This window comes from Cloeon dipterum, chromosome 3 (assembly GCF_949628265.1).
Source record: "Cloeon dipterum chromosome 3, ieCloDipt1.1, whole genome shotgun sequence".
NCBI lineage: Eukaryota > Metazoa > Arthropoda > Insecta > Ephemeroptera > Baetidae > Cloeon > Cloeon dipterum.
Window position 1 is genome coordinate 4,767,677 of NC_088788.1, and position 26,744 is coordinate 4,794,420.

The window sequence follows — 26,744 nt, forward strand, 5'->3', positions numbered from 1 at the left end:
TAAAGTATGAAATCCCCAGAAATAATAAAAGCCAATTAATTATTTTTTCTTGTATCTGCTATTAAATATCCACAGTTCGATATTGGCTATTTATGAATGTAAAAATGTAAAATTTCTTGTTTCATTTGTGGCTTAAATCCATTATATTTCTCTTTCATTGTTCGTTTTCCGGACAAATAATTAATAATTTGGTAAACTCCAACATTATTTGCTAAAATGCTTAAGAGACTGGATTTATGACATTTTTACATAATTTAGAGGAATAAAAACTCTTAATTTATTTAAATTTACAATGGATAAGCTCCTCCTAAAAAGGTCACGTAGTGAGGAACAGAAAATGTAGAAATTTATAGGGTTTTAAATTGATACCAAGAGCAAATTCCAAATATTCCCAAAGTTTTACATCTTTATAAAATAATTATTAATTTATTGTATGGTAAAACAAAATCGATTTTATTAAAAAAATAATATGGTCCATAACGTGTTTGTTCAGGTTGGTGTCAACACACAATTATTAGGGAAATTTGTGAGTTTAACGTAGAAAATTAGTCAGCTATCTGACTAAAATTTTCAAATTGACAGACCATCTCACTAAATGGATTAAATTTAGACTAGCGGAAACCGTAAAGAAATGTTAACAAGTCGTCCCTTAATGCATTTCCTCTGTAGATTTAAAAATGACAAGTTTTAATTAATTAAATCTCTTTTAAAACTCGTTGAAATCATTGCGCGTATATATGGAAATGGTTAACGAAATGGACGTAATCAATTCAGCTGGGGAATGAAGACACGTTCGCTTTTGAAAGCGCACTTTGCAGCAAGCGCGCGCCTTTGTAATACGGAGACTAACGAATATATAGTATTAAAATTCCGTTAGTGCTGAGCGCCGGCACCCGCGGCAATCCGCTCTAATTTTACAGAGCAGCGATAAAGCACCATGAAAAATTCGTTGTGTTTTCCATTTTGTCAGGGCGGGCAGAATAAATGTGATTACATTAATGCTATCAAGTCCGCGGTCCGCTTTGTGCATTTAAAAATAAAAATAACAAAAAACCACCAGCTGAAAAAAGGCCTCGCGGGGCTCACGTGCTCGCGCGCATTTGTTGATAGCGGAAAAAAGAGAGGCGGCTTGTCACATTTGGCAACGTTAGTTTCTTTTTTGACTGCCGAGATTCTCGCAGCTCGCAGTCATTATCCGCGCAGCGAGCAACCCACGCGTTTCCCGATATTTCATTAAGGAACGGCAATGCTGTACTTTTTTTTCAGGACGTGACTGCTGTCACAAAAGAGAGGAATATGGAAATTGAAAAACGTGCATGTAGCAAAATTAAGGTCTATGAGGGTTATTAAAAATCTGTTTGCAGTTTATTCTCCGCCTGAGCGGAAATTAATAATGAAGGTATGCTTTGAATTTTTTTCTTGCAGTAAAAGTGGGATCGTGACATGGCTTAAATTTATTTATAAATAAAAATACCTTTGATTATAAATATGAAAGAACTGATTTTTAAAACTATCTTTCCAAACTGGTGTTTTTGAAATAAAATCGCTGGTTGAAATTATTTTCTCTGAAATAATTTGAACTCGGAATGTTTCACATGCAAATAGTTTGATGTTTTTTCTGAAAATTAATTAAATTCGGGATTTACCATCGAAAACCGGTTTCCAGCAAACTTTGCATAATAAATAATGTGTCCTAAAATTTATACAAGAATCAACAGCATCACAGGATTAAAAGCTATAACAATTTTTTCATGTTATCTGGTAATTTTCCTCTTTTAACAAGCGAGAGAGAGAGTATCTTTTTAAAATTGCGTTTATTCATCCATCTATCGCTCCAGATTTTCCGCAGTTTGGATTGGAACCGCATCCATCACAAAAAGTACTCAGCAAAAACGACAAAAGGCAGACGATTGCGACTTCCATTACCACAATATATAGACCGCGGTGGAGAAAAAACGAACCATTTTCGCCGACGACAAAAGCGAAAGAGAGAGAGCGCAACGCAGCTCGCCTTTTTGTGCCTCGGCAAATCCAGTTCGCAATACGCGCAATTTTTTTCCGTTAGACAAATTTTAGGTCCCCCGAGACGGCGTCGCGCGGGCATGAGAAAAAAAGGGCCCATCATTTATTTTTGCGAAAGAGCCGGGCCAGACGGGCTCGCGGGCCAAAAATCAATTTGCGTGGGTGGCCTGGCGGACGGACCTCGACACAGCAGCAAAACCTATCAAGCCCAGCCTTCCACCGCACACGCACGTTCCCTCCTCTCTCTATATCTGCAACCCTGCGCGCGGCATGTAGGTATGTATACACGCACATAGTATCAATTTCTGGCAGAGATTTACGTGCTGTGTGCACTGTCCCCGCCGCCAGGCATAAATCTGTATGTAAAGGCAGCTCGCCTAAATGGTAATCACACACAAAATGATTTTTAAAGGACAGCATTTTTCGAGAGCTAGGATGTCATATGTTTGAAGAAATCGTAGATATTAATATTTCTTTTTCTGTTCATAAGACATTTTCAAGACGAATTCTAGTGAATTATTTTAATTATACTCTTTATGGTTTTGGTTCCTATTTAACGGTTTTTTAAACCATATTACCATTCAACAATCGACTATTTTGTCCAACACAGACTGATACACCAGTTTTATAAGCTCTTACTTAGTGTTCCAAGCCGCCAACAGATGGCGCCACCGTATAATTTAATAATAATTTTAATTCTAAGGCACTTCCACTGCGATTTCAAACTCAACACTGCCACTGTGCATTATTCACTTAATATTCTTTCTTTCGACGTGCTGAAAACCAAAATCGGAAAACGCCAATCGCCGTAGAAACGTTGAAAAAAATTATATCTCAAAAAATAGTTTTTTCTCGATTCTACGGTGATTGGATAAACCGATTTTGGTTTTCAGCACGTCGAAAGAAAGAATATTAAGTAAAGAATGCACGGTGGCAAGATTGAGTCTGAAATCGCAGTGAAAGTGCCTTAAAATTAAATTTATTACAAAACTATACGGTGGCGCCATCTGTTGTTGGCTTCGAACACTGAGGGCTTATGCAACTGGTAATTTTTTAACCAAAACCGTATAAAATACACGCTTTGCCTTAATATCTTTTATTCTCAAGCTGTAAATAATATAAAGGCATGCATTTCGGTGTCGTGAAAAAATACACCATTAAAATCAACATTTTTCTGACCCTCCAATTTAATTTTTTGCCCTCAAACCCTCGGATGGTTTGAGAAACTCGCTAAAAATTAAATTTAAAGCGAATGGATTATCAAAATAAATATTGCAAATTAAGCTCAACTTTATTTTTTTTAAAGTTAATTGCCCCAGATCTTCATCTTGTTCTTCTCCCAGATCGACAGTCAAATACAAATCCTTTTTCGATATAAGAATTACATTTTGAGGCAGTGAAAGGGCACAAATCGTCTAGACTTCATTGGTCTGCAAATTAATTGTATTTCAAAATAAAATTTTGAATATCTGAATTTTCTGCCTAAAAATTATTTAAGAATATTTCCCTAGCAATAAAATTAGTTGGTGTTCATTCCACAAGACATCTCTTTGAAGAAAAATTGTCGATCGATCGTCATAAGTTCCCAGCCACCCTCATCATGAGTTAGGGTCGGATAAAAAGGGGTCTCACGTGCCTCATAATATGCTAATCCCGACGGAAAAGGGCCACGTATTTCAATTCACCTTTACATCTGCACGACGGAAAGGGCAGCTTTGAAGGAGAAAATGTTCGTCTATTCGAGCAGCGCATTTCAACGGTTGCCAGGCGGCAATCAAGACAGCGCGCCCGCATGAATATAATTTCCGCAGCGGGCGCAGGCGGGTGCCGGTTGTCCGCAAAATCAGCCCTAATGCCTTTGTTGGCGTCGGGGCTTGATGAATCGCGACGGCAACGAGCCGAGACACACTTGTGCATGCCGAGCGATGGAACAGCAAGTGCACAGCACCGAGAGGAGCAGAGACACCTGCTGCTGCCACAGCGCAACCCTCACTTTCGGGGCAAAGCCCCAGAGGAAATTCAGCCTGAAAGCGATTTCTTCCGTTTGATCCGCCGATTGCCATTCAGCGGCCGTCGCCACTTGCTGTGCAAGTCTCGTCCCAAAAATATTGTTTTTATCGCGTTTCTGATACGAGACCGTGATATCAATGCCGCGAAATGTGATTTTCAACGGCTGGAAAAGAATGGAGGAATAATATTTACATTAGGGAGGCGGTCAGTCGTTTCTATGGACTTATCGTCATGGTATTTCCTGATTTTCATACTTGAGTCAGCGGGTGCCAGACGTGCGATAAAATCGGTTCCCACGGAGCAGATCCAAGATGTGACGTCTGAATGTGGGAAACAAAATGCTCTCTTTGGATTGCCGTACGAGTGTCAAGAGTTTGCTTTTACGATCCAAAAGACAAGTAATGCAAATTATGTCACAATATGGACGAAAAATTGGTTCTTTTCGCGCATTTTCACGCCACCGTTTTTTCGCGCCATACTCCACCGGACGCCATATGTTCGTAAATCTGGCCCCCGCTGACTTGAGTAATTTCCATTCAAGATAACCAAAAAATTTGTACTTAAATAGGTCATTTTCATAGGGATAAACATTTCAGTTTTACTCTAATAGTTGATTTTTAGGTTAATTATTCGTTGAAAATTTTTGTTTGAATTTACTTCCAAGGGTAAGTTTGGTTAATTTGTATGTATTACAGGCAAAACAACAGTAAATGAAGGTTCTTAAGGTTAAGCCAAAAACAGTTGGTTGCTACAGTAAAGAAATATATAAGTGCCTGGCTAAAAATCCCAACTCTTGCTAGTCTTTCAATCTGCTAACTATTTCTGTGAAGACGTTAAATTAAATTCGTATTGTAAAAACATAAAGTAACAATTATATAAAAGGTCTCAAAACTAAACTGAATTGAATCTGAACAAAAATGCATTTATCTTGTAAACAGCGGGGACTAGATTCGTGTGACGCGCAGATATGGCATCCGGTGTGGAGTAGGGCGCGAAAAAACAGTCACGTGAAAATGCGCGAAAAGAACCAAGTTTTTGTCAGTCATAATTTGCATTGTGTCTTTTGGAAAGTAAAAACAAGCTCTTGACATTCGTACGGCAATCCAAAGAGAGCTCTTTGTTTTCCACATTAAGACGCCATCTTGGATCTGCGCAGTGGGAACCTATTTTATCGCACATCTGGCCCCCGCTGCTCGTGAAATGGAAAAATAGTTAGTTTAAATAATTAAATTCAGCAAGAATGTTTTGTGAGATTGTCAAGAATTCATTTTTAAAAAAAGCTGACGAAATTTATTTACACATCACAAAACTCGTAAACGAATTGAATTTTATTTTGCTTTGACCACACACTGCTCAAAATTTCCGCACGCACGAAAAAGCCTTTTGAGTTATGATCGTATTTTCGTGCGGATTATCTCATTTGCGAACTCGTATTGCGAACCGAAAAAAGTTCCGTCAGCCGTAACGTGCGCGGAGAGTCAATTAGCGCGCTCGAACAAAGTGTGCGCACTCGCATTCGCATCCGCCGACCTTTGAGCCGCTCAGCAGGAGTCCCGCATTTTCCGGCGAGCAGCCGCAAAAACGGCAGCGTCGTCAAAAACAATACGCCCAGTGATTACATTAGCGCTAATTGGCCCGTCTTTCACGTCTCTCATGCCAATTAAACGGCGTGCTGGGCAATTTATTCCGTTCTTCGCGCAGCCTATTATTTCCATTCGGAATTATCTATGCCGGTGAAAGAAGTAACGCAATTTGAACTGACGTCGTGGAAAGAAGAAGCGAGCCGAGCTTCCCGCGACGAGCGCAACTCGATAGGAATTAAATGATAAAGCGACGACTAGCATCACATCACACATAGCGAGCACCGAGAACATGGGAATTCCTCACCCTTCAGAGAGATTTAAATAGGGCAGTGCTAAAGAGTCGGTCCAAAAATTTCCGAGAACTCTCGATTTTTTTTAAAAAAAAAATCACAATTTCGCGTGAGGTAAATTTTAAAATAAAGCTTGTTTTTTATTTACAAAAGTTTTATACTTTTTAACTCGATATTTTACACCTCTCGACGATTTTTATTTTTTCCTCTTAGTTTAATATCGATATTTTATTGCTTAAACCAGTTTTCCATCCAAGCAATTTTTTATGTGTTATAAAGGAATGGTTTTTGCTGTGCCAAAACTCTCTTTAAGACTAAAATTTTGTAAATAAATTAATTTGTAGCTCGGGCTTTGCAAATGTAATATTTAAAATTTGAAAAGATTAAACCTGCTTTTCTGTCTACTAAATGGGAGTTCTCATTCTCATGAAGATTGTAAATGCAGATTGTTTCCAGCATGAAAGCACTACTCAACGCTCACAAAAGGGCCCAAGAGCCTCATCGGGTAGCTCGTCTGCCAAAAAGATTGCTATCACGCAGAGTAAAGTGGCTAAACTGCCTTTGGAGGATTTCGTCAGAGAATCAACCTCAACCATTTAAATCTAACAATATAAAAACATCTCGGAAAATTGTTTCATATCTCTTATTTTACCTCTTGTGTACAACACAAAAACGAAAATTAATCCATTAGCCCGAGAAGAACTAATTATATTAAAACTCATTACTTTGAACTGCGCGGACGACGAAAAAATAACAATTTCTAGGACAGCTTTATCAAATCCCCTGTGTGTTTGCTTTTTTCTATTTTTGTACAATTTACAATTAAAGTGGAATGATACTGGGCAACAATTGAAAATTATTTGAATTGTTGGATGCCATAAACAATTGATCGTTAAACAATTTGTTCAACAATTTGCAATAGTAAAAAGGAACTCCCTACAGTAAAAATTCAAATTTTGCCAATTTTCTCCGAAATTTAGAGTGCTTGAACATATTTTCTTGGCATATTTCGATTCCTCTCGTCGAGATCTGTCCAATTGTGTATGCCACTTATTGGGGAAACTCTTGGTTTTGAAATTAAATCGGATTTCAAGTAAGGAGACAGCCATTACCATTTAAAAAGCACGGTAATTTTCCAGCCAATTTTCTCAAAAATTTAAAGTGCTTCTTAGGTCAATTTAGGCTTTAACTGAATCCCAAAGGACGAGTTTATGCATTGGAAACAAGCATTTTCCAGGATTTTGCAGTATCATTCCTCTTTAAATCAAACAAAAGCATCTTTTAAGTTTTTAATAATAAAGAATATAAATTCCCTCTTGTGCTTAAAAAAGTCTAAAATCTAACCCTCACCCCCAAGATCCTAGTTATCTACAAAGAAAGAGTTGCAACCAGCATTGACACTTTTAAGAAATTGCAAGTCACTATTAGTCAGGGTCCACAAATTCGATTCCGAGCCTACTTTTCACATCCCCGGTGTCGAGTAATAATGCGTATACTCGAGGCGAGAGTGTAATTTGGTGTTCCGTCAAGTGCGTGCTTTCCAGCGAATTCCCCTATAACGAACGGAGCGAGCGAGCGGCGGCTCGAAGTAGGCAGGCTTTTTGCTGAGCGGCTCAGCCGAGCAGGTTGCCTACCCTTGCTCGTGTTCTGCTTTTTCCTCGTTCAGCTGGCCCGGCGACAATGCAAAAAGCAAGCAGGCGTGGAGGCAGCGGCGGCGGCGGTGGTGCGGCGGCGGCCTTTTCTTTCTCCGCAGCAGAAAACTCATTTCTCAAATGAAAACGCGCGTTGCGCGTCTCTTTCGCAGGTTCACAAGCGAGAGCTGTTATGTTTTTCGCCGCTTGCGAGTCAGTTTTCTTTGCCTCCTCAAAAGAAACTCTGGTGCTGCGAGGCCAGTGTGTTCTTTTTTGCTAAAGACTAGCTGTTGCTGCTGAATTTACACACGAGTGATTTTCTCCCGGCGCAGGGCAAAGGCCTCTGCCGAGTAGACAAAGTGCTGTTTGCTCGGGCAAAATCACGCCTGCCCGCCCGCGCGCGCGATGTTTGCCATGCAGCTTTCTGCGCCGCCGTCTATAGACAAATTCGAGAAAATATTTGCTATTTCGATATTCCGTTTCAGCTGAAATCAACACCGGAACAAAGTTTGCAGGCGAGCTTGCTCTTTTCAAATCTAAAGTTTTCTTATTTTCATTCATGAGAATTCTAAGAGAGCGAGGAACGGTGCTCGCTTTTAAAGCTCTGCTAGGAGATTTGCATTTGTATAAGGTTGGCAAATTTAGAATCGGTTCAACGAAAAAATACCATTTTAGGCTCCACGTAGACGTGCTGTTGCCCATTTTCACGTCTGCAATAAATCAAATAAATCGTCCTTTCAGGGGAATACTTTTATACGAGTATTTAGATTTTAAAAGGTGCATTTTAGGGTCGCATTCGGACGGTTTAATCCCCTACAGCCCTCCTTGAGAACTTGCCTTGCTTTTTTCAATGCTGTGTAAAATTCATGTGATTTCTATTCTGTGAATTTTCTATGAAGGCTGTAGTTTTGTGTGTAGTCGGGAATGTCGGGATAGAAGCAATTTTTGTTATTATCCTGGCGAAGTTCATCATTCCACTTTAAAGTGGAATGATACAGGGCAACAGTTCAAAATTATTTGAATTGTTGAATGCCATAAACAATTGATGGATAAACAATTTGTTCAACAATTTGCAATAATAAAAAAGGACCTTCCTACAGTAAAAATTCAAATTTTCTCCAAAACTTACAGTGCTTGAACATATTTTCTTGGCATATTTCGATTCCTCTCGTCGAGATCTGTCCAACGGTGTATGCCACTTATTGGGGAAACTCTTGCTTTTGAAATTAAATCGGATTTCAAGTAAGGAGACAGCCCTTACCATTTGAAAAGCATGATAACTTTCCAGCCAATTTTCTCAAAAAATTACAGTGCTTCTTAGGTTAATTTAGGCTTTAACTGAATCCTAAGGGACGAGTTTATGCATTGGCAACAAGCATTTTCCAGGCTTTTGCACGATCATTCCTCTTTAAATGTGAAACAACGCACAAAAATAGTTCCCTGTCTAAAATACGCAACCCGATTCATTTCTGCTGACTGCGTGAGATGAAATTTCTGCATGCGGGTAGGCGGGCGAACGCAAGTTGAATTTATTTCTACCATTTTATTTTCTCTTTTTATGTACGTTATTAGTGCGTGCAAACGTAGCTAGTTAGGCCAGAAAGGTTGCATAATGCGGCTGAAAGGAAGGAAGGAACTTCTCATGAAATTCAAATCCGTATTGAATAATAATCCACGCGCGGCCCTTTTTCCTAAAAGCATTCCCTTGCAGTCAGAGCTGGTTGGCTTTCTCAATTGCACAAAGAAGCAGCGATCCGAAATTGCCGAATTCGATTCTTTGCCTATCATCTTACGGCCGCAACGAATCCATCAACAATAATCCCCAATAAGCCGAAATACACACTCGATCTCATGGCAAGAAAGAAACTCGATCGCAGCACTAAAAAGGCAGTTGGGTGCGCGTTGGCGGTAGCCGAGACGCACAATGGGCAAAAAGGGAGCTGCGGGGAGAAGCAGCAACACCGCCGCCACGTTCCTCTCTTCGGAATATCGCTTTCCAACAACTGCGTGTGTGTGTGTGCCGGCTGGAAACATCAACCGACCGACCGACCCGCGCGAGGAGCTCAATTTTTCCGGGCTCTTGAGGCTGCTGCTGGACGCATCAAAGTGGCAACCACAGTGGCGTGACTCGCACCTCCTTCACCCCTTCAGGGAGCACTCGAACAAACACTGCTCTCCTCCTCGCCAGCAGTAAAATTACGATCGCCACTTTTTTGCCAGAAGCTCAACTTTCTGGCAGGATTTTCTAAATTGTTTTAGGAAATTTCCTTCCTATATTAAGTTGCATAGATTGATTGATTGATTATGCAGCGGCATTTTATGTTATTATCAAATTATTTTTTATTTGGCATTTTTGTATTCATCAGAGGGTAAATTTTAAGTGTAACAAAGTTTATATTTTAACGAGGAAACGCCAAATTTTTCCCCAGTGTTTAAGTGTTTTTCTTTAAAAAAAATCACTGGATGAGCAAATATTTTCATCATTAATTTTACATTTGATATTGTTATTATTTAAAGCGTATAAAATTATTTGACTCGAGTTCAGAACTAATTGGGAAGTCCTTCAGAACCACCAATAAATGGTACCACCGTTCAATTACAATTTTTCAATGCCTTTTGCGCTGTATTTTTTTAAATCCCGCATCTGTGCGTTCTACAAAGATTTCATTTGGTTTTTAGCGGGGGCCAGATGTGCGATAAAATTGGTTCGCACTGCGCAGATTCAAGATGGCGTCTGAATGTGGGAAGCAAAAAGCTCTCTTTGGATTGCCGTACGAGTGTCAAGAGTTTGTTTTTACGATCCAAAAGACACAATTAATACAAGCAATGCAAATTATACGTCACAATATTGACGAAAACTTGGTTCTTTTCGCGCATTTTCACGTGACCGATTTTTCGCGCCATACTCCACCAAACGCCATATCTGCGCGTCGCACGAAACTGACACCCGCAAATTAAATTAAATATTTATCCACCAAAAATGCAAAATTTTAATGCAAAAATTCATTATTTGAATGCACACATTTGAGAATCTATCGTCCCAGCATAAATAAAACAAGCTATAATGGTGGTATATACTGGACCATTTCCTGTGCCAAAGCCTCGCTTAATTAACGCTCCGGATTTTTATTTCTCTAGTGTGCTCGGTTTATTTGGTGGTCAATTATAGTACACGCTACTCAATTTCCCGCTGTTTACTCTACAGATAATTTGATTTTTGAAACATTATATGGGATGTCCAGCTCTCCCAATTATCAGAATTTCAATTAATTGAACTACCCACTCATTAATTATATCAAATTTCAGCAGCGGATATTAATGTATGGCTGAAAGGCGGGATGCCTGCCTCATTGCATTTTCTAATTTTGCGCGCGGTTGACAACAAACAGCTAACCGTGTATATGCTAAAATTGAGTCAACACAACGCTTCTGTTGTTTCCTTTCGTGTTAGCGAATTAATTTCCAGAGCGCCGTCGATTATATTGTTTGCAGCTTAGCCGCGTTCTTTGCACAAACGAACACGACAATTATTACTGCAGGCAGGATAAAGATTAATTATTTTACTTTTAAAGCGATTATCTGCAAGGCAATCGCATTTATCCTTAGGACAGCAGCCAATACCCAATATTTGCAATTAGGAAAACGGCGATCGATGCTGCGTCCTGCGAGCCACCTTATTTGCAGTGCGGTCCGCCCCTGGTCCATTAAATCCGCGCATACCCTGCCCGCGGCACCGGCGTCTGCAGATCCGAGCTCGCTCTGGAGCCCCGGCAGGTGCTGCATGGCAAGCCTCGCCGCCGAACGGATTTACTCTCGGACGCTTGCTTGCCTGACATCAAACTCGCCAGAGACAACAACCGTGTGCCCATGCATAACTTTGTCTCAAGCCTATTAAGTCGTTGGAACGCTGATTAATTCACAACCGGCGCGCGCGCTACCTTGTTTGTCAGACTTGGATGCTGTGCGGGCACTTTTCACTTTCTGCTCCCGCCATTCTCGTCGTTAGATCGGATTAGCATTTTGTCATCAGCTTTGCCCGCAACGCTAAAGACTGGAATGGCCGTTTCGTGTCCAACTGTCCACTTTAAATGACGGTTTGTTCGGGGAAGCAATTTAAAAATTGTCAAATTATTTTTGATAAAATTTTCAGGATGTTTATTTCTCTTATTAATCAGGAATGGGTGACAGAGCGGACTTTTTTGACACAAAAGTGTTTTTTACACCTGTCAAATTAATTGATAGTAAACCGATATTTTTGATGAGGAAAACAATAGCGGTTTTCACAAATAAAATACAAATTTTGGAATTTTACCAAGCAATATGTGTTATAAAATTGTAATGTATACTAGTGTAGGAGGGGTAAAATATATTTTCGCCATTAATAATGGAATATGGATAGGTAATTAAGTTGATTAGATTAAATTGATGGAAAACCAATAATATTATTTCGCTCTGCTGCTTTTTTATCAATTGTTTATTTGCTTTAATTTCTTCTAATCGACTTAATTACCTATCCATTCCATTATTAATTGCGAAAATTGATATTTGTGCCTGTTACACTAGCATAGAGATATTACAAAATCGCATTAATATAGAAAATCTGCTATAGAACATGGAGAAGTCTTTAAACTAATTTTCTACATACATACCGTGTAATGATACTGCAAAAGCCTTGAAAATGCTTGTTGCCAATGCATAAACTCGTCCCTTAGGATTCAGTTAAAGCCTAAATTGACCCAAGAAGCACTGTCATTTTTTTGAGAAAATTGGCTGGAAAGTTAGCGTGCTTTTCAAAAGGTAATGGCTGTCTCCTTACTTGAAATCCGATTTAATTTCAAAACCAAGAGTTTCCCCAATAAGTGGCAGACACCATTGGACAGATCTCGAAGAGAGGAATCGGAATATGCCAAGAAAATATGTTCAAGCACTGCAAATTTTGGAGAAAATTGGCAAAATCTGAATTTTTACTGTAGGAAGGTCCTTTCATATTATTAAAATTGTTGAACAAATCAATTGTTTATGGCATACAACAATTCAAATAATTTTCAACTGTTGCCCTGTATCATTCCACTTTAAACAATAAGAATTGAAATACTCATTGATTCTAGTATTAAAATGTTCCCTTTGTAGACTTAGCAGACACTCCTTTTTTGTGGTATCGATTTACGGAAGGACGGAAATATGCAAAGCCGAAGTTTCAGATGATGATGGAGTTGGTTGTGTGTTGACAGGAGCAGACTACTCAAATATAGAGAGAGCGGCCCGTCGGCGGACAAAACGACCCAGCATGAGATACACGGTCCTCCGGAAAGCGATCTCTGCATTCAGCGCGCGGCGCCTGCTGGGAAACGCAGCCGCGCGCGCGTTTATCTTGTTTCCAGCCCATCGATTTATCGTTTGCCACAAGACGTGCGTGTGCGAGTGTTGTCAGCCTTCGAAAGCGTCTCTAATGCATCCTGTAATAGCACGAAACGGATGCCGCCGAGGAGCAAAGTCAGTCAGCCGGCTATGCGGGGTGCTGACTGTGAGATGCGACCAAGAACTAATCTCGCAGCTCGGCAAACATCATTATTATCTCGATTTTCAAGAAAGCAGGTTTTTAGTATTTGTGCTGCGCTGACGCATCAACAAGATGAGATTTTTTAATTCGCAGCAACCAGCAAAGTGTTGAAAAGGTCTTTCAAACATCAATTCAGTAGCAAGCAGAAAGAGGGAAATTGCCTTTGCTGTTTGAAAACGCAAACCGTGAGCAGAAAATAGTGCAAATAATGGTGTTAGAAAAGGCGGCAATTGGCTTCGGCTGAAAGTGGAATTGCATTTGCTTGAAAGTTTCAAAGTGCGCAATATTTCTACAAGGAAAATGTGATGCCTGTGACTAAAAACTAACTAATTCTACTTGGAGCTGCCTTCCATGATAAATTTTGTATTTTTTCGACTGATTATTGTTGCCTCTGTAAATAAAATTAACGGTTCTCGACGTGAAGTACTTGAATTTTTCCTATTTAATTTTTTCTTTCTGATCAGCGGGGACCAGATTTATGCGACGCGCAGATATGGCGTCCCGTGGAGTATGGCGCGAAAAACTCACGTGAAAATGCGCGAAAATAACCAAGTTTTCGTCAATATTGTGACGTACAATTTGCATTACTTGACGAATTGTGTCTTTTGGGTCGTAAAAACAAACTCTTGACACTCGTACGGCAGTCCAAAGAGAGCTTTTTGTTTCCCACATTCAGACGCCATCTTGGATCTGCGCAGTGCGAGCCAATTCTTTCGCACACCTGGCCCCCGCTGTTTCTGACCTCACTTATTTCAAAATCGTGGCATATCTTATTCAACTCTCATTGTAATAAAAATATAAAATCCTTAAACAAATAACACGAATGATCTTTGATTTTTTTTTAAATATTTCTTTCATTTCAATTACAAGAAAGGCCGGTTAAAAGTTGACGTTATTTAAGCGGTAAATTAAATTTAAAAAATATATAAATTCATCAATTGTGGAAAAAACTTTGCTACAAAAACAGTATTGAATCTGTTATATTTGGAAGGGGCGCGGGGCACGACCGCAACGAGTGGGAGCAGTGTCAGTCGGCAGATTCCACTGGGCCTGGAGGCGGTGGTGGCGGCAGGCGGCAGGGTGCATACCTCGCGCTCAGGGCGTCAGTGCCGCCCGCCGGCGGCGGCAGGCAGACGATGCGCGCCGTTTAATTAAATTTTTGGCTTGTTCACCCGGGCCGCATTTATATATACGCGCGGCGTTCACACACGTTCCGGCGGCGAGAGAGAAGTGCTGGGTGCTGGCGGCTGCGGCGAGAAAGTGTTCCTGGCGGCGGCATTCGGCAAAATCAATACACGCCCCAGCCACCCCCGGCACACGCTGCACACGCCGCCGGTGTACAACGAAAGAGAGCGAGAGCGAGAGATACGCTGGCTGCGCGTGCATTGTTGCAGGCCAGGCAGGCAGGCACCCTCAGGTTGGAAGTGGTGGCGTCACCAACTTTTCGAGCCGCTCTCCACCAACATGAACTCTGATCCGAGCGGCGAACGAGAGTGAGTGCACTCGGTGTGCGGTCGGTGCTGATTTTCGTCCGACTTTTCGAGTGCTTTTGCTTTTATTCGCTTCGTGTACACGCGAATATGCGGTTCGTTGCCTGCCCGCTGCTCCTTGCGTGTATGTTTCCGTGTTTGCACACATTCTGCCCGCACGAAAAGTGTACTACAAAACAAACTCACGCATCAAAAGACAATGCAGTAGTGTGCGTTTTCAAAATACCTGTTTGCCCGGCCGCTTGTTGAAGCTCGGGCATCCGTGGCGCAAACGCAACTTCCACGAAAATGTGGCGTGTTTCCGACTCAAATGGCTGGAAATCCTCGTTTGACTTTTAAATTCCACGCAGGGATTCCAAATTTCCCGCATAAAATTCGTGTTATCCTTTTAGGAAGTCTAACGCTGCAACGATTTACTGCCGGCTCTCACAGACTTCTGTTGCGCAATTTCCTTCCCTGCCAAGCTCAAGCAGAATAATTTATGGAGCAATTTTTCAGTGTTTGTGATCGTCAACAGCCAAAGCAAATATTTAATGAAATTTTCCCAGGGCGTTATGTGTTACGCCCTTGGGTTTTACAGATTTTCAAGCTTTAATTACGTATTACAACGGAAACGGTACAAATTTCTAGATTGTAGTTTGAAAATTTTCGATTTCTGAGATGTAATTTAAACAGTTGAACTTAAAAGAGAGTAATAAAAATATTTCTAGCGCATTTAGGTTTACTTTTTGAGTAAAAATAGTAAACCTTTGGTTTTTACCCCAGCAGAAAATAATTTAGTTTATTTTTATTTGTGTTCTTCAAATTTGTTTAAGTGGAATGGAGTGGAAAATTTAAAATTGAAATTAATTTAAAAACTTTCTTGGGTTGCGGAATTTAAGGGGCATTTAAGAGCACACTTTGGATACAAATTAGCGCAAGTTAGATGGCGGAAAATTTTTTAAATAAGATGTAACCGTCAGTGTTAAGTCCTTTCCTGATTCTAGAATTGCATCATTTTTGTTGCGTGTTTCTCAATTTTTTTAGAGACTTCCATTAAATTATAAAAAAAGCGTTGCATTTCCTCAAACAAGATTTTCTGTTTATTTTGATCATTTCGAGCCCTAGCCTAGAGAATGCAAATCGAAGGATTTGGCATACAAAATAAAAATATCATTTCGACCTAAAAATAAGAATGACAATCTATTTCGGTTGAGTGAATGGCGTTGCGAGCACAAATTGTTTGAAGTGCTTCCATCACTTTATTGAATACACGATGCATGAGCGAGCCAGAGAGACAAAAGCAGCCTCCAAGGTAGCAAAATTCTCGAGCAACAACGCGAAATTGGCCGCTGCACAGCACGTCGGATAGCTTTTTGCGTTCACTATACTGCTCACGGTTCTTACATTCGTCTTGGGACTCGGATGTGTAACACGAGGACATTGGAATGCCTCCTTTTCAGCATACATTGCTGGCTGGTTGGCTGGCAGGGTTGAGCGATTTGCGATGCTCGTCTGCAGCGCCGGTTGCGTGCTCTTTTCTCAAAATCCTTTCGTCGTCTTTTCAAGAGCCGCCGGCCGAATCGATGTCTGCTCTCTTTCCCCATTCATCCGACATACTATTAAATTATGCCTGTACGATACTGTGCAGTCTCAAGTGGAGAGAAGGAGAGCGCTGCTCTCTCGCCGCGCCTTATTCTTGCCGCAGAATTTCACTTAATTGGGTTTGCATTGTGCGCATTATGTTTGACGAGAGCAGGGAACGGCTCCGCGTCCTCCTCCTAAACTGATTTCCACTGATTGCACAAGAACTGAGCAGCAATCTAAACGGAACCGAGGAAATGTGTGCAACAAGTATATATGGCAAACGCAGCAAATATATTTCTGCCGTGCCGGCATCATTCATTCTCGTTATCGAAAGAAAAATGAATATGAGCAGAATTCCATTGAGGAAAAGGTTGAACCTTTTTTGCTTGTTCCGCACTTCTATTATAAAAGCCAATTGATAGTATTGACCTATTGAAAGCAAGTTTAATGTTAAAATATGCACAGTCTATTTAAAGTGGAATGAATTGAAAAGTAGTTGAATTGTTGGATGCCTTAAACAATTTGTTTAACAATTTGCAATAATAAAAACGGACCTTCCTACAGTAAAAATTCAAATTTTGCCAATTTTCTCCAAAATTTAGAGTGCTTGAACATATTTTCTCGGCATATTTCGATTCCTCTCGTCGAGATCTGTCCAACGGTGTATGCCACTTATTGGGGAAACTTTCGGTTTTGAAATTAAATCGGATTTCAAGTAAGGAGACAGCCCTTACCATTTGACAAGCACGCTAACTTTGCAGCCAATTTTCTCAAAAAACTACAGCGCTTCTTAGGTCAATTTAGGCTTTAACTGAATCCTAAGGGACGAGTTTATGCATTGGCAACAAGCATTTTCCAGGCTTTTTCAGTATCATTCCTCTATGAAACTAAAATTAATTTAAATCCGTCTGATTGAAGATTTTGAATCATTATGATCACACAAATAATAGAAAGAAAAGAATAAAAACAAAATGCCATTCCAGCAGCTAGAATTGGAGGAGGCAAAAATAAGCTGACGGTGTAGCTACCGCCATAAAGTTCTGCCTCCGGCGAAAGGACGTCCAAATTATGGCAACGACGTTGTCAAGTGTGAATTTTTCATAGGGTGGCAAGGAATTGCCTTCTGAGAATTCGGAGAGCAGGAGATTTAATTAAGACAAGGAGCAAGGAGTGGAATTCGCCCTGTTTTAATGATGAGGCGCCGGCCTCGTACACTGCACCCGCTGTCAAACTCGACGCACTGAATTTACGGTTAGGCCAGACTATAGCGTTTAATAAACAATGGTTTCCGCAACGGGAATGCCATTCCCTTTCCTAATGTAGACGATTCGTGCGTTTCAAATTTCTATTTACAACTTCCACACAATGCCGACTATTGTTTCCACATGCAAGAATCTTTTACTGCGTGAAAAGCGGTGGAAATATTAATGAGGGTGGTTTTGCATGCTAAAGGAACAAATAAATAAATATTTGCTTACAGTTACAAAGAATGTTATGCTCTTGTAACGCTCGTCTAGGGGTAGGAATTGTATTCTAGTTGATTTTTTGTTCAGGAAAAAATGAGTTGTTTTGAGGAAACAGGTTCAGAACAGTTTTTTTTTAAATTCCATGAACGTTTTCTTTCGTGTCTAGCTGGCTGATATTTTTAGGAATTCATCACAGGAAACAATAACAAATTTTCATTCTCTTGAACAAAATACCAATCAAATTTCCTAAGACCTTTTTGATATTTTATTTTTTACTCTTCCACACAGCGAGGACCAGATTCATGCGACGCGCAGACATGGCGTGAAAAACGGTCACGTGAAAATGAGCGAAAATAAGCAAGTTTTCGTCAATATTGTGACGTATAATTCGCATTACTTGTACTAATTGTGTCTTTTGGATCGTAAAAACAAACTCTTGACACTCGTACGGAAATCCAAAGAGAGCTTTTTGTTTCCCGCATTCACACGCCATCTTGGATCTGCGCAGTGCGAACCAATTTTATCGCACATCTGGCCCCCGCTGCTTCCACATAATTCTAAAATGTGTATTTTACATAACTGAAAACTTGAACATTCGGAAGAAACTCCGTTTATATATTATTACCATTTCCCCCTCTGTTTTTAATTGATATATTTTTTTCGAGGTATAGGTATTGGAAATAGTGGGTTTTTTCAATCTTAAATGAAAAAAATATCTACAATATCCGAGCTTGTGGCAAGTAGAATAGATACAGCAGTATGTAATCACGTGGATTGTGTTCACCAGAGATAATTCCGACAGACAGCTTGAGAGACATTCCAGCAGCATGCGGCCAATAAGGGCCGTCGCAAATGTCTAGCAGCTTTTGCCGAAAAGTTGCCAGCCTGCCGCACGCGTCGGAATAATTTAATTAAAATCAGCCTTCCACACTCGGCAGCTGAATGCGTAATGCCACGATGTCAAGAAAGACGCAGAAGAAATGTAAGCGTCAGAGCGGCAGAGGGTGCGAATTGGGCAATTCGTGACGTCACTCTTCGGCTGAGATTGTCTCGAAATTGAACGATGCGAGAATAGAATAACTAATGCACTCGAGTGAGTGAGAGAGAAGTCCTTTGATTCCCCATTGCGATTATAGACGAGGCTGGTTATATATATAACGCAGCGCACCCGCGTTTCGAGAGCACCCACTCGAGTGAAAGCGATTGTTCCAGCGCCCTCGATGCTCGTCAGCCTCTTGATTTAAAGTATTAGCGGAAATTCGAGGCAAGCGTGTCGGTGTATCGATCAGGCTAATTACCTTAAGTGCGCGCGAGCCAGCAGTTTGGGATTTAGAATGCATTAGTGTCTGTCTGCCGCCTACACGTTCCGGGAATGCGAGCCGCCGCTTCGCGGTAGCTTTTTAAAAAGAAATAATACCCCTGCTCAGGTGTACGCCTGCTGGCTTCGTCGCCTTTAATTAAATCTTTTGTGTAAAATTATATTTAGCGCGCGGGTGTAAATGACGTCGAGATAGAGCCGCGCGAAAACGGCTTTTGTCGGCAGCTTGCGGAATCAACCGAGCAGCACCTTCACTCTACTAAAGAGGATCAGACACGTGCACTGGCTCGGTCTTTTTATATACATAAACGCTGAGTTATTCAATTTCAAGCTTAAGTCAGTTAAAATCTGGGTTGGAGCCACAGTCCACGGTGCGGTTTCTGTGTTTTGTTAAACTCCTCTTTTAATTTTACTCGGAAGAAATTAGACTGTTTATGAAACAATTTTATAAAAAATTCATTTCTATTTTTTTTTAAATCGCTAAATTGTGAATTTGTAGAAAGGGATCGATTCTTACCATTTGTTGTGGTGTTGAGCTGGGTGGCGGCGGCTGACGCGGAGGCGGCTCCGTAGTACATGGTGGACATGGATATTCCACCCCCGATGCCGCCTCGACGCGTCGAGCCAGGCTTGAGACTGCTGGCTGGTATCACAGCTTCAGGACGTTCAACACTGTAACACGAGCAGACAAAAAATAAAATTTAAATTGTTTCTCAAGGGTTTGGTTTACATTGAACCAACAATATAATATAAGTCACCAAAAGCTGTTGATTAAATTCGTATAAATTTATTAGGAACAAGAAATGTTTGAACAATAACAGCGGGGTCCAGATTCGTACGATGCGCAGATATGGCGTCCGGTGGAGTATGGCGCGAAAAAACGGTCACGTGAAATTGCGCGAAAAGAACTAAGTTTTGGTCAATATTGTGACATAATTTGCATTACTTGTCTTTTGGATCGTAAAATCAAACTCTTGACGCTCGCACGGCAATCCAAAGAGAGCTTTTTGTTTCCCACATTCAGACGCCATCTTGGATCTGCGCAGTGCAAATCAATTTTATCGCACATCTGGACCCCGCTGAACAACAAATCGTCAATTTTTATTTTTACCGGGCGCATTGAGATGTCTACTGTCTAATTTTTCATTTTTCTTGGACCCTGTTAAAACGTATACAATATTTTTCCCATATACATTGAATTAAATGGAAAGAACCGTTCCCAAAGCACTAGTTAGAAAAATCAATATTTTTTTTAACCGTCTGTCAAAACGTGTAATATATGGAAAATGGAAAATAACTCTGCTTATTCAATAAACAACTAGCAATCACAAACCAATTGCTCTAATTTTAATCAGCACATAAAAACGCGCTATATATAGATCAATAAATTGATGAGATAATGGATGCGATCCAAGCCACTGAACTCTTCATTAGCAATTTTCCATTTTTGCAATTAATCCAGAAAATTCCATCCAGCGTGAAAGATTAATTAACAATACGGGGAAAATTGCCGTTTGAACGCACACTTCCAGCATCATCTGTTCATTATCACACACGTGCGCGATTACTTATTTATTTATCCGGCCCTGCCACATGCAATCAACGCTATGGATCAAAATTGCGTCGCTCTCGTCCGCTGCATGGTAAATATATTTCCGAACCCTAACCAAAAGAGAGCAGTGTGTGGAGTTATGTATATATGTATTGTGCGCAGCAAAGCGAAAATTGGCTGCTTCATGCAAATGAGTTGTCGATCGGCTCGGCTGGCTGGCTGGCATGGCGGCAGCGGCGAACAGCGGCTAATTTAATTGCCGAAGTGAGATTTCAAAACAGCCAGCTTGTTGGTGTGGTCGGGAAAGCTTTGTCAATTTATTCGCGCCTGCTATTTATTTATTCTCACTCGGATGGACGCATAATTGGCAGAGCAGTGCAAATATTGACGAACGAGCTTATCAATATACACACTTCACGTCGGACTTCACAGCAAAAGCGATGGCGTGTGAACTGCACAGCAATAACTCGATATGTATATATACATTTTTGAAACTGATTGAACCGTGGCAAGCGGAGTCAGATTCAATAATACGCTTTTCGATCGATCACAAAAAACACACGAGTATTATTTTATCAATTTTCTCTGTATAAACATGCAAATCATTTTTAAATTCTGGTTTACACTCAAATTTTATTAATTTGTGAAAACGGAGAGTATCTTTTGTAATTCAGATGTTAAAAATCGGTTCAGGCTTAAACGTTTGTTTCCAGAAATTAAAACATATACATTACAAATCATTTGACCAATTAAGAAGGTAATTTTGCGTAAAATTAGAGTACATTTCGTTAATATGTATATTGAATTTCATGTTAAAAGAAGCATTATTTAAGTTCTAGTGTTTTTTTTTTAATTTTTCTAACGTAAAAATTCCATGGAAGTTAATTAAATGATTGCAATATTTACTAAATTGATTTAAAACTCAACAGAAAATTTTTTGTTTAGTCAAACATGTTAATTTTTTAATTAATTTAAGAATTTTAGCACAAATTATTTTGATAGGCAATTTTAAAATTAAATTTCCAGGAAAAATTTGATGAGAGTAATGAGAATTTACGATGCCAAATATATCACGTGTTCATGCTGGTTTTAATTAACGCATCAAAAGGATCAAAGAATCGTTTTTTTTTCACGCCACTGGTGTGCAGTACACACTCAGTCATTTACCCACCCAGCGCGCCGACCACAACAAATAATAACAGGCACAGATGAGCTATTTTCCGGCGCAACCACGATATTATTATTAAATTCGAGGCTTTTTGCGTCCGTTTTCCGCGTGCCAGTGGCCGTCCACGCCGTGTGTCGTTATTTTTATCCGTCTGACGCTTGAATGGCGTGGGGCGAAATTCAGGCTGACTTCCTGATTGATGACCCTTCACAAAAAAAGCGTGCATATGTAAAATGTATGCTTCGCGACTCTCACAATGCGCCTGCTGCCAAACCGTATACGAGCAAAGGGATTAGGGAGGCGCAAAGATTGAACAGAAAGGGTTTAGGCTGAGTGGAATTTATTAAGAGAAAATTGAATTTGATTCTTATTTGGACCAGCGGGGGCAAGATGTGCGGTAAAATTGGTTCGCACTGCGCAGATCCAAGATGGCGTCTGATTGTGGGAAACAAAAAGCTCTCTTTGGATTGCCGTACGAGTGTCAAGAGTTTGTTTTTACGATCCAAAAGACACAATGCAAATTATGTCGCAATATCGACGAAAACTTGGTTCTTTTCGCGCATTTTCACGTGACCGTTTTTTCGCGCCATTCTCTACCGGACGCCATGTCTGCGCGTCGCACGAATCTGGTCCCTGCTGGTTTGGACACCGTCAGTGAACGACTTTATTATATTTTTGATTCTTATTACAAGGTTTTTTGATAGTGTTGATTAAATTATGAAGACTAGTAAGCGAAGAATAAAATGCATAGAAAAATCTTGATATCATTCTTTTGTCGTCACAAAGAATTCCGATAATTTAATTTTTAAGAAATATATCCCAAAATAATATCAGCAGAAAGTTATAAATCTTTCGAATTTAATATTTGGATGGTTTTTAAACTGTTTCAATCAGTTTGACATGGAAAAATTGGGCTCAGAGCGTAAAAATAGACATCTTGGCAGGCCCTTCTCTAAAACCAATATCGCTCGACCAGAGTGGTAAAAGGTAAAAGGGAAAAGGGGATGCTTATAACGCCCCTTGATCCGGACACTCTAGGAATGACTATTTTTCCGGCTCAACCGCAGCACTCCAGACACAGCAACAGCACAAATTGGCTTCAGGCTATTAGGAAAATGCGTGCGAGCAGGAATTTTTCAGCCTCTCCACCGGCAAATGTCAGCAAGTAGTGATGGCGCTTGCATTTGGCAAAAGTTGAAAAAGAGCCATCCATCGTGGGCACGCTTGTCTGCACTGATGACAGTCGGCCGCCATAGATGGATGGATGGATGGTTGGGTGCGATGGACGCTTTTCCAAAATGAACTACTACACACCAGCCTCGCGTACCGCACAGACAATTTGAGCGTCGCCTGTGCGCCACTCCATAATCCGCACCGCACCGGCAATTGATCGGCCGGCGCGCGCGAAAAGAGGAATGATGAAAAGAGAGAAAAATAACATCAGCTGCCGAGGGAGAGGCTTATATCTCTGACAGTTTGGCGGACGACGAGTAATCCCGGCGATATTTGATACGAGACCAAACGTTCTCGACACGTGTGAAAAGCTGAGGGCAAATCCCACTTTAACTAGAGCGCGGCAAGGGAAGATAGTGCCTGCCGAGTTTGGAAGCTGTCGGCACACGTGTGAGAAAAACTTCTTTGGATATTTTTTTGCAAGCTCAAGTTCGGATGAGAACTGAGAACTTGTCCGGCAAATGAATCGCGTATTAAGGGATAAAAAGCAGATTAAGCAAGCTCGCTCTTGGGAAAGTGAATTACTTGCCTTGGTGGAGGCACCAACTTTTGAAAAGTAAAAAATATACAGACCAGACGTCGAGTCTGTTTAAAGAACGCACTTCATCTCAGAATAAAGTTTCAGACGCTCGCTTCCTTGCACACACTAAAAGTTCAGAATCAATTTATTGAGGGAAAAAGTGTGTGGGACTGAGTTTACAGAAAACAAATTTTAACAAACTCTCATAAAGGGCAAAATTATTGTTTCTCGGAAAGCCCTAAACGGTTTCTTTTTTCGTCATTTTTGTTCCATTTAAACTTTTATTATAAGAGATTTTCGTTAGCCAAGAGTAAAATTATTAAAATTAAATACATAAATATTTTCATCAATTTAGAGTTAAAATAAGTCAAAGCAGCGGGGTCCAGATTCATGCGACGCGCAGATATGGCGTCCGGTGGAGTATGGCACGAAAAAACGGTCACGTGAAAAAAGCAAGTTCTGGTCAATATTGTGACATTATTTGCATTACTTGTCTTTTGGGTCGTAAAAACAAACTCTTGACACTCGTACGGCAATCCAAAGAGAGCTTTTTGTTTTCCACATTCAGACGCCATCTTAGATCTGCGCAGAGGGAACCAATTTTATCGCACATCTGGACCCCGCTGAGTCAAAGTTTATTTTCGAAAGAAATGATATTATTAAAAAAATTGTAAAAGCTTGAAACATATCCTTTCTTCTAAAAAAAAACTACAAAAGTTAAAAATTTAAAAAATATTTATTGCTAACACTCGATAAAACTGTGAACTTCACAATAGTAAAAAATTGATGATTACTAAACAAATTAGAAAAACAACTACTTAAAATAAAAAAACGCATTTAAGCAAAATTTTACAACCGATTTCAGTTTATTTTTTGAAAATTGTCAAATATTCCTAGCCCTAATTTTTGAATGATTTAATTTTTCATACATAAATTTCAGAGAAACCATACTTCCATTCATTTCAACGGAATCCTTTTCACCATTGAGTCTCTTCAGGAGGGAAAACAAATTGATCTTTTCATCACGATTCGAGAGGGAAGGCCTTTCTGGCCAAATTAAATCGCTTGACCTGACCTTTCCTTAATAACGTCTTGAAAATGAAAGGGCCAGCGAGCGTCTGTCCCGGCGGGACGAGTTGGCCAAACTCTCCGCTTTTCACGAGCGGGGAAAAACAAACTTGGGCTGAAAAGGCAGAAACAAGACGTCTGCTAAGATGGGAGGCGATTGGCGAAAATTTAAGAGCGCACCGACATGGAGGCAGGTGCCCTTTACGTACAGCACGTGCACACACCGAGGGGCTAAATGCCAATGCGCATTACCGCTCGTGAAATTATAATCACGAGAACGTGCATGCATAAAATTATACTCGGAGCTAGCTCGTCAGCACAGCCAGTCACGCGAAGGTCGAAAGTCACGCTATAGCATAGAACAACAATGCAGGGGTGCAGAGAGAGAGAGCGAAAGCTAGCTGATTGCTTTCATTGGGATGGGATTTGTAGGTGTGTATATTTTTACATTTTATCTGATAGTTCTCGCTGACTTATTAAAGGGAAAAATAGAATGCATAATGTAATAAACACCGTGGAAGCAAGCCGTGATGTCAAACAAAAGGCCCTGTTTTCGTTCTGCTGATGCGGATTTATTTTTAATCCAGGGTTTTAATCAACTCGTGATGAAATTATTTTTTTATTATTGCCTCCTCTTCCCCATGCAACACGCACATGACATCAATGGAAATTTCATTATAATGTAAATTATTTGCCTCCAACGCCATTCAAATAATATTTTGGCCTATATTTTCATTGAAAAACTCTACTTCCTAAATAAAATATTCAGGCTTTAGATAAAAATTCAAGTAGGACACAGGATTTCATCTCAAGATATTTTCAATTTATAATCTTAAAATTTTAAAATCTACATTTTTTCTTTTCTTACGTTGAAACATCAGGTAAAACGTCAATTCCCGAGATTTTCCATCTGATTGTGAGCTACTCTTGAACCATTTTTATCAGCGGTGTCCAGATATGCGATAAAATTGGTTCCCACTGCGCAAATCCAAGATAGCGTCTGAATGTGGGAAACAAAAAGCTTTATTTGGATTCCTGTACGAGTGTCAAGAGTTTGTTTTTACGATCCAAAAGACACAACGCCAATTATGTCACAATATTGACAAAAACTTGCTTCTTTTCGCGCATTTTCACGTGACTGTTTTTTCGCGCCATACTCCACCGCACGCCATATTTGCGCGGCGCACGAATCTGGCCCCCGATGATTTTTATAATTTCTTTTGCCATAAAGGGTTGGTAAAAAATTATCCTAGTGATGCCTGTCACGGATAACAATTGATGATGAAATAAAAGGGCAAAAAAATATAGATCACTTTAACTTAGAATATCAAGAATGACGAATTTTGTTTATATATTCATGTAAATTACATTATAAGTCAGATTAAATTAAGTTGCATGAATAATGGCAAAAATTGACAAGCAGGAACCTCATAAAAATGTAACGATGTTGTCACGTGTGCCACAAGTTTTTAAATGTTTTAATTCTAAAAATAGAAATTAATAGTTATGGACTTGGGGAATGAAGTCACTGAAAAACTAATTCTATTGGTATGTAGATGGCCAAAGTGTATTATCTTAAGGATTCATGAAATTATTGATTTTGAAAATAAATCTTGAAATGATGAATGATGAGGCAAGTCTGCGATATACTAAATATAAATTCAACAAAAATTATTTACTGTTGGTTCAAAATATATTAAATTGCAAAATAAATTAATTATATACACCCTCTCCTCTAGAAACTGAATATTTTGGTAGGAAAACTCGTCCATTTTTTTGTCAGTAAAATCAGTAAAATTAAAATAAAAAGCCAAATTATCGGTTTTAAAAAAATAACTTAAATTCCCGAGCATTTGAAAGCTTCTTTGGTTAATTAAGAGAGTTGTACCACATCATCTGTTAAACTGAAATATCGTCTATTCAAAAGCTGTGTGTATAGAGTGAATGGGGAAACAGTTAAACGGTCTAGAAATCCCATCTCCAATCAGTGTTTGCCAGCGGCAACGACCAGGCACAATGCCTCATCCGGCTGCAATTAGGCAATTTTGCAAATGTTGCCGAGGCCAACGAGGCGCATCCCTTGAATCCCATCGCCGCTTTGCACCTCCCGCTCAGTCGGTTTAACGAGATCAGCGGCACGTCTCCGCAGCCTGATACTAACCCAATCAACGCACAAAAGCCACCAGCGCCGTGATAGACTCGTCGGATCTCTCTCTGCGGCTGCAGCAGCGTGTGTGTGTGTGTGTGTGTGTGCGAGAGCCGCAATT

At 40.0% G+C, this 26,744-nt stretch overlaps 1 protein-coding gene across 1 annotated transcript in view; it reads right to left on the reverse strand.

The window, feature by feature from the left end:
- LOC135938556 (octopamine receptor beta-3R-like) overlaps nt 1-26,744 on the reverse strand; it is a 75,966-nt gene that overhangs the window by 14,348 nt on the left and 34,874 nt on the right. The window contains exon 4 of the mRNA XM_065482246.1: nt 19,454-19,608. Within this exon, the coding sequence (XP_065338318.1) occupies nt 19,454-19,608 (155 nt within the window). The remainder of the gene's footprint in view (nt 1-19,453; nt 19,609-26,744) is intronic.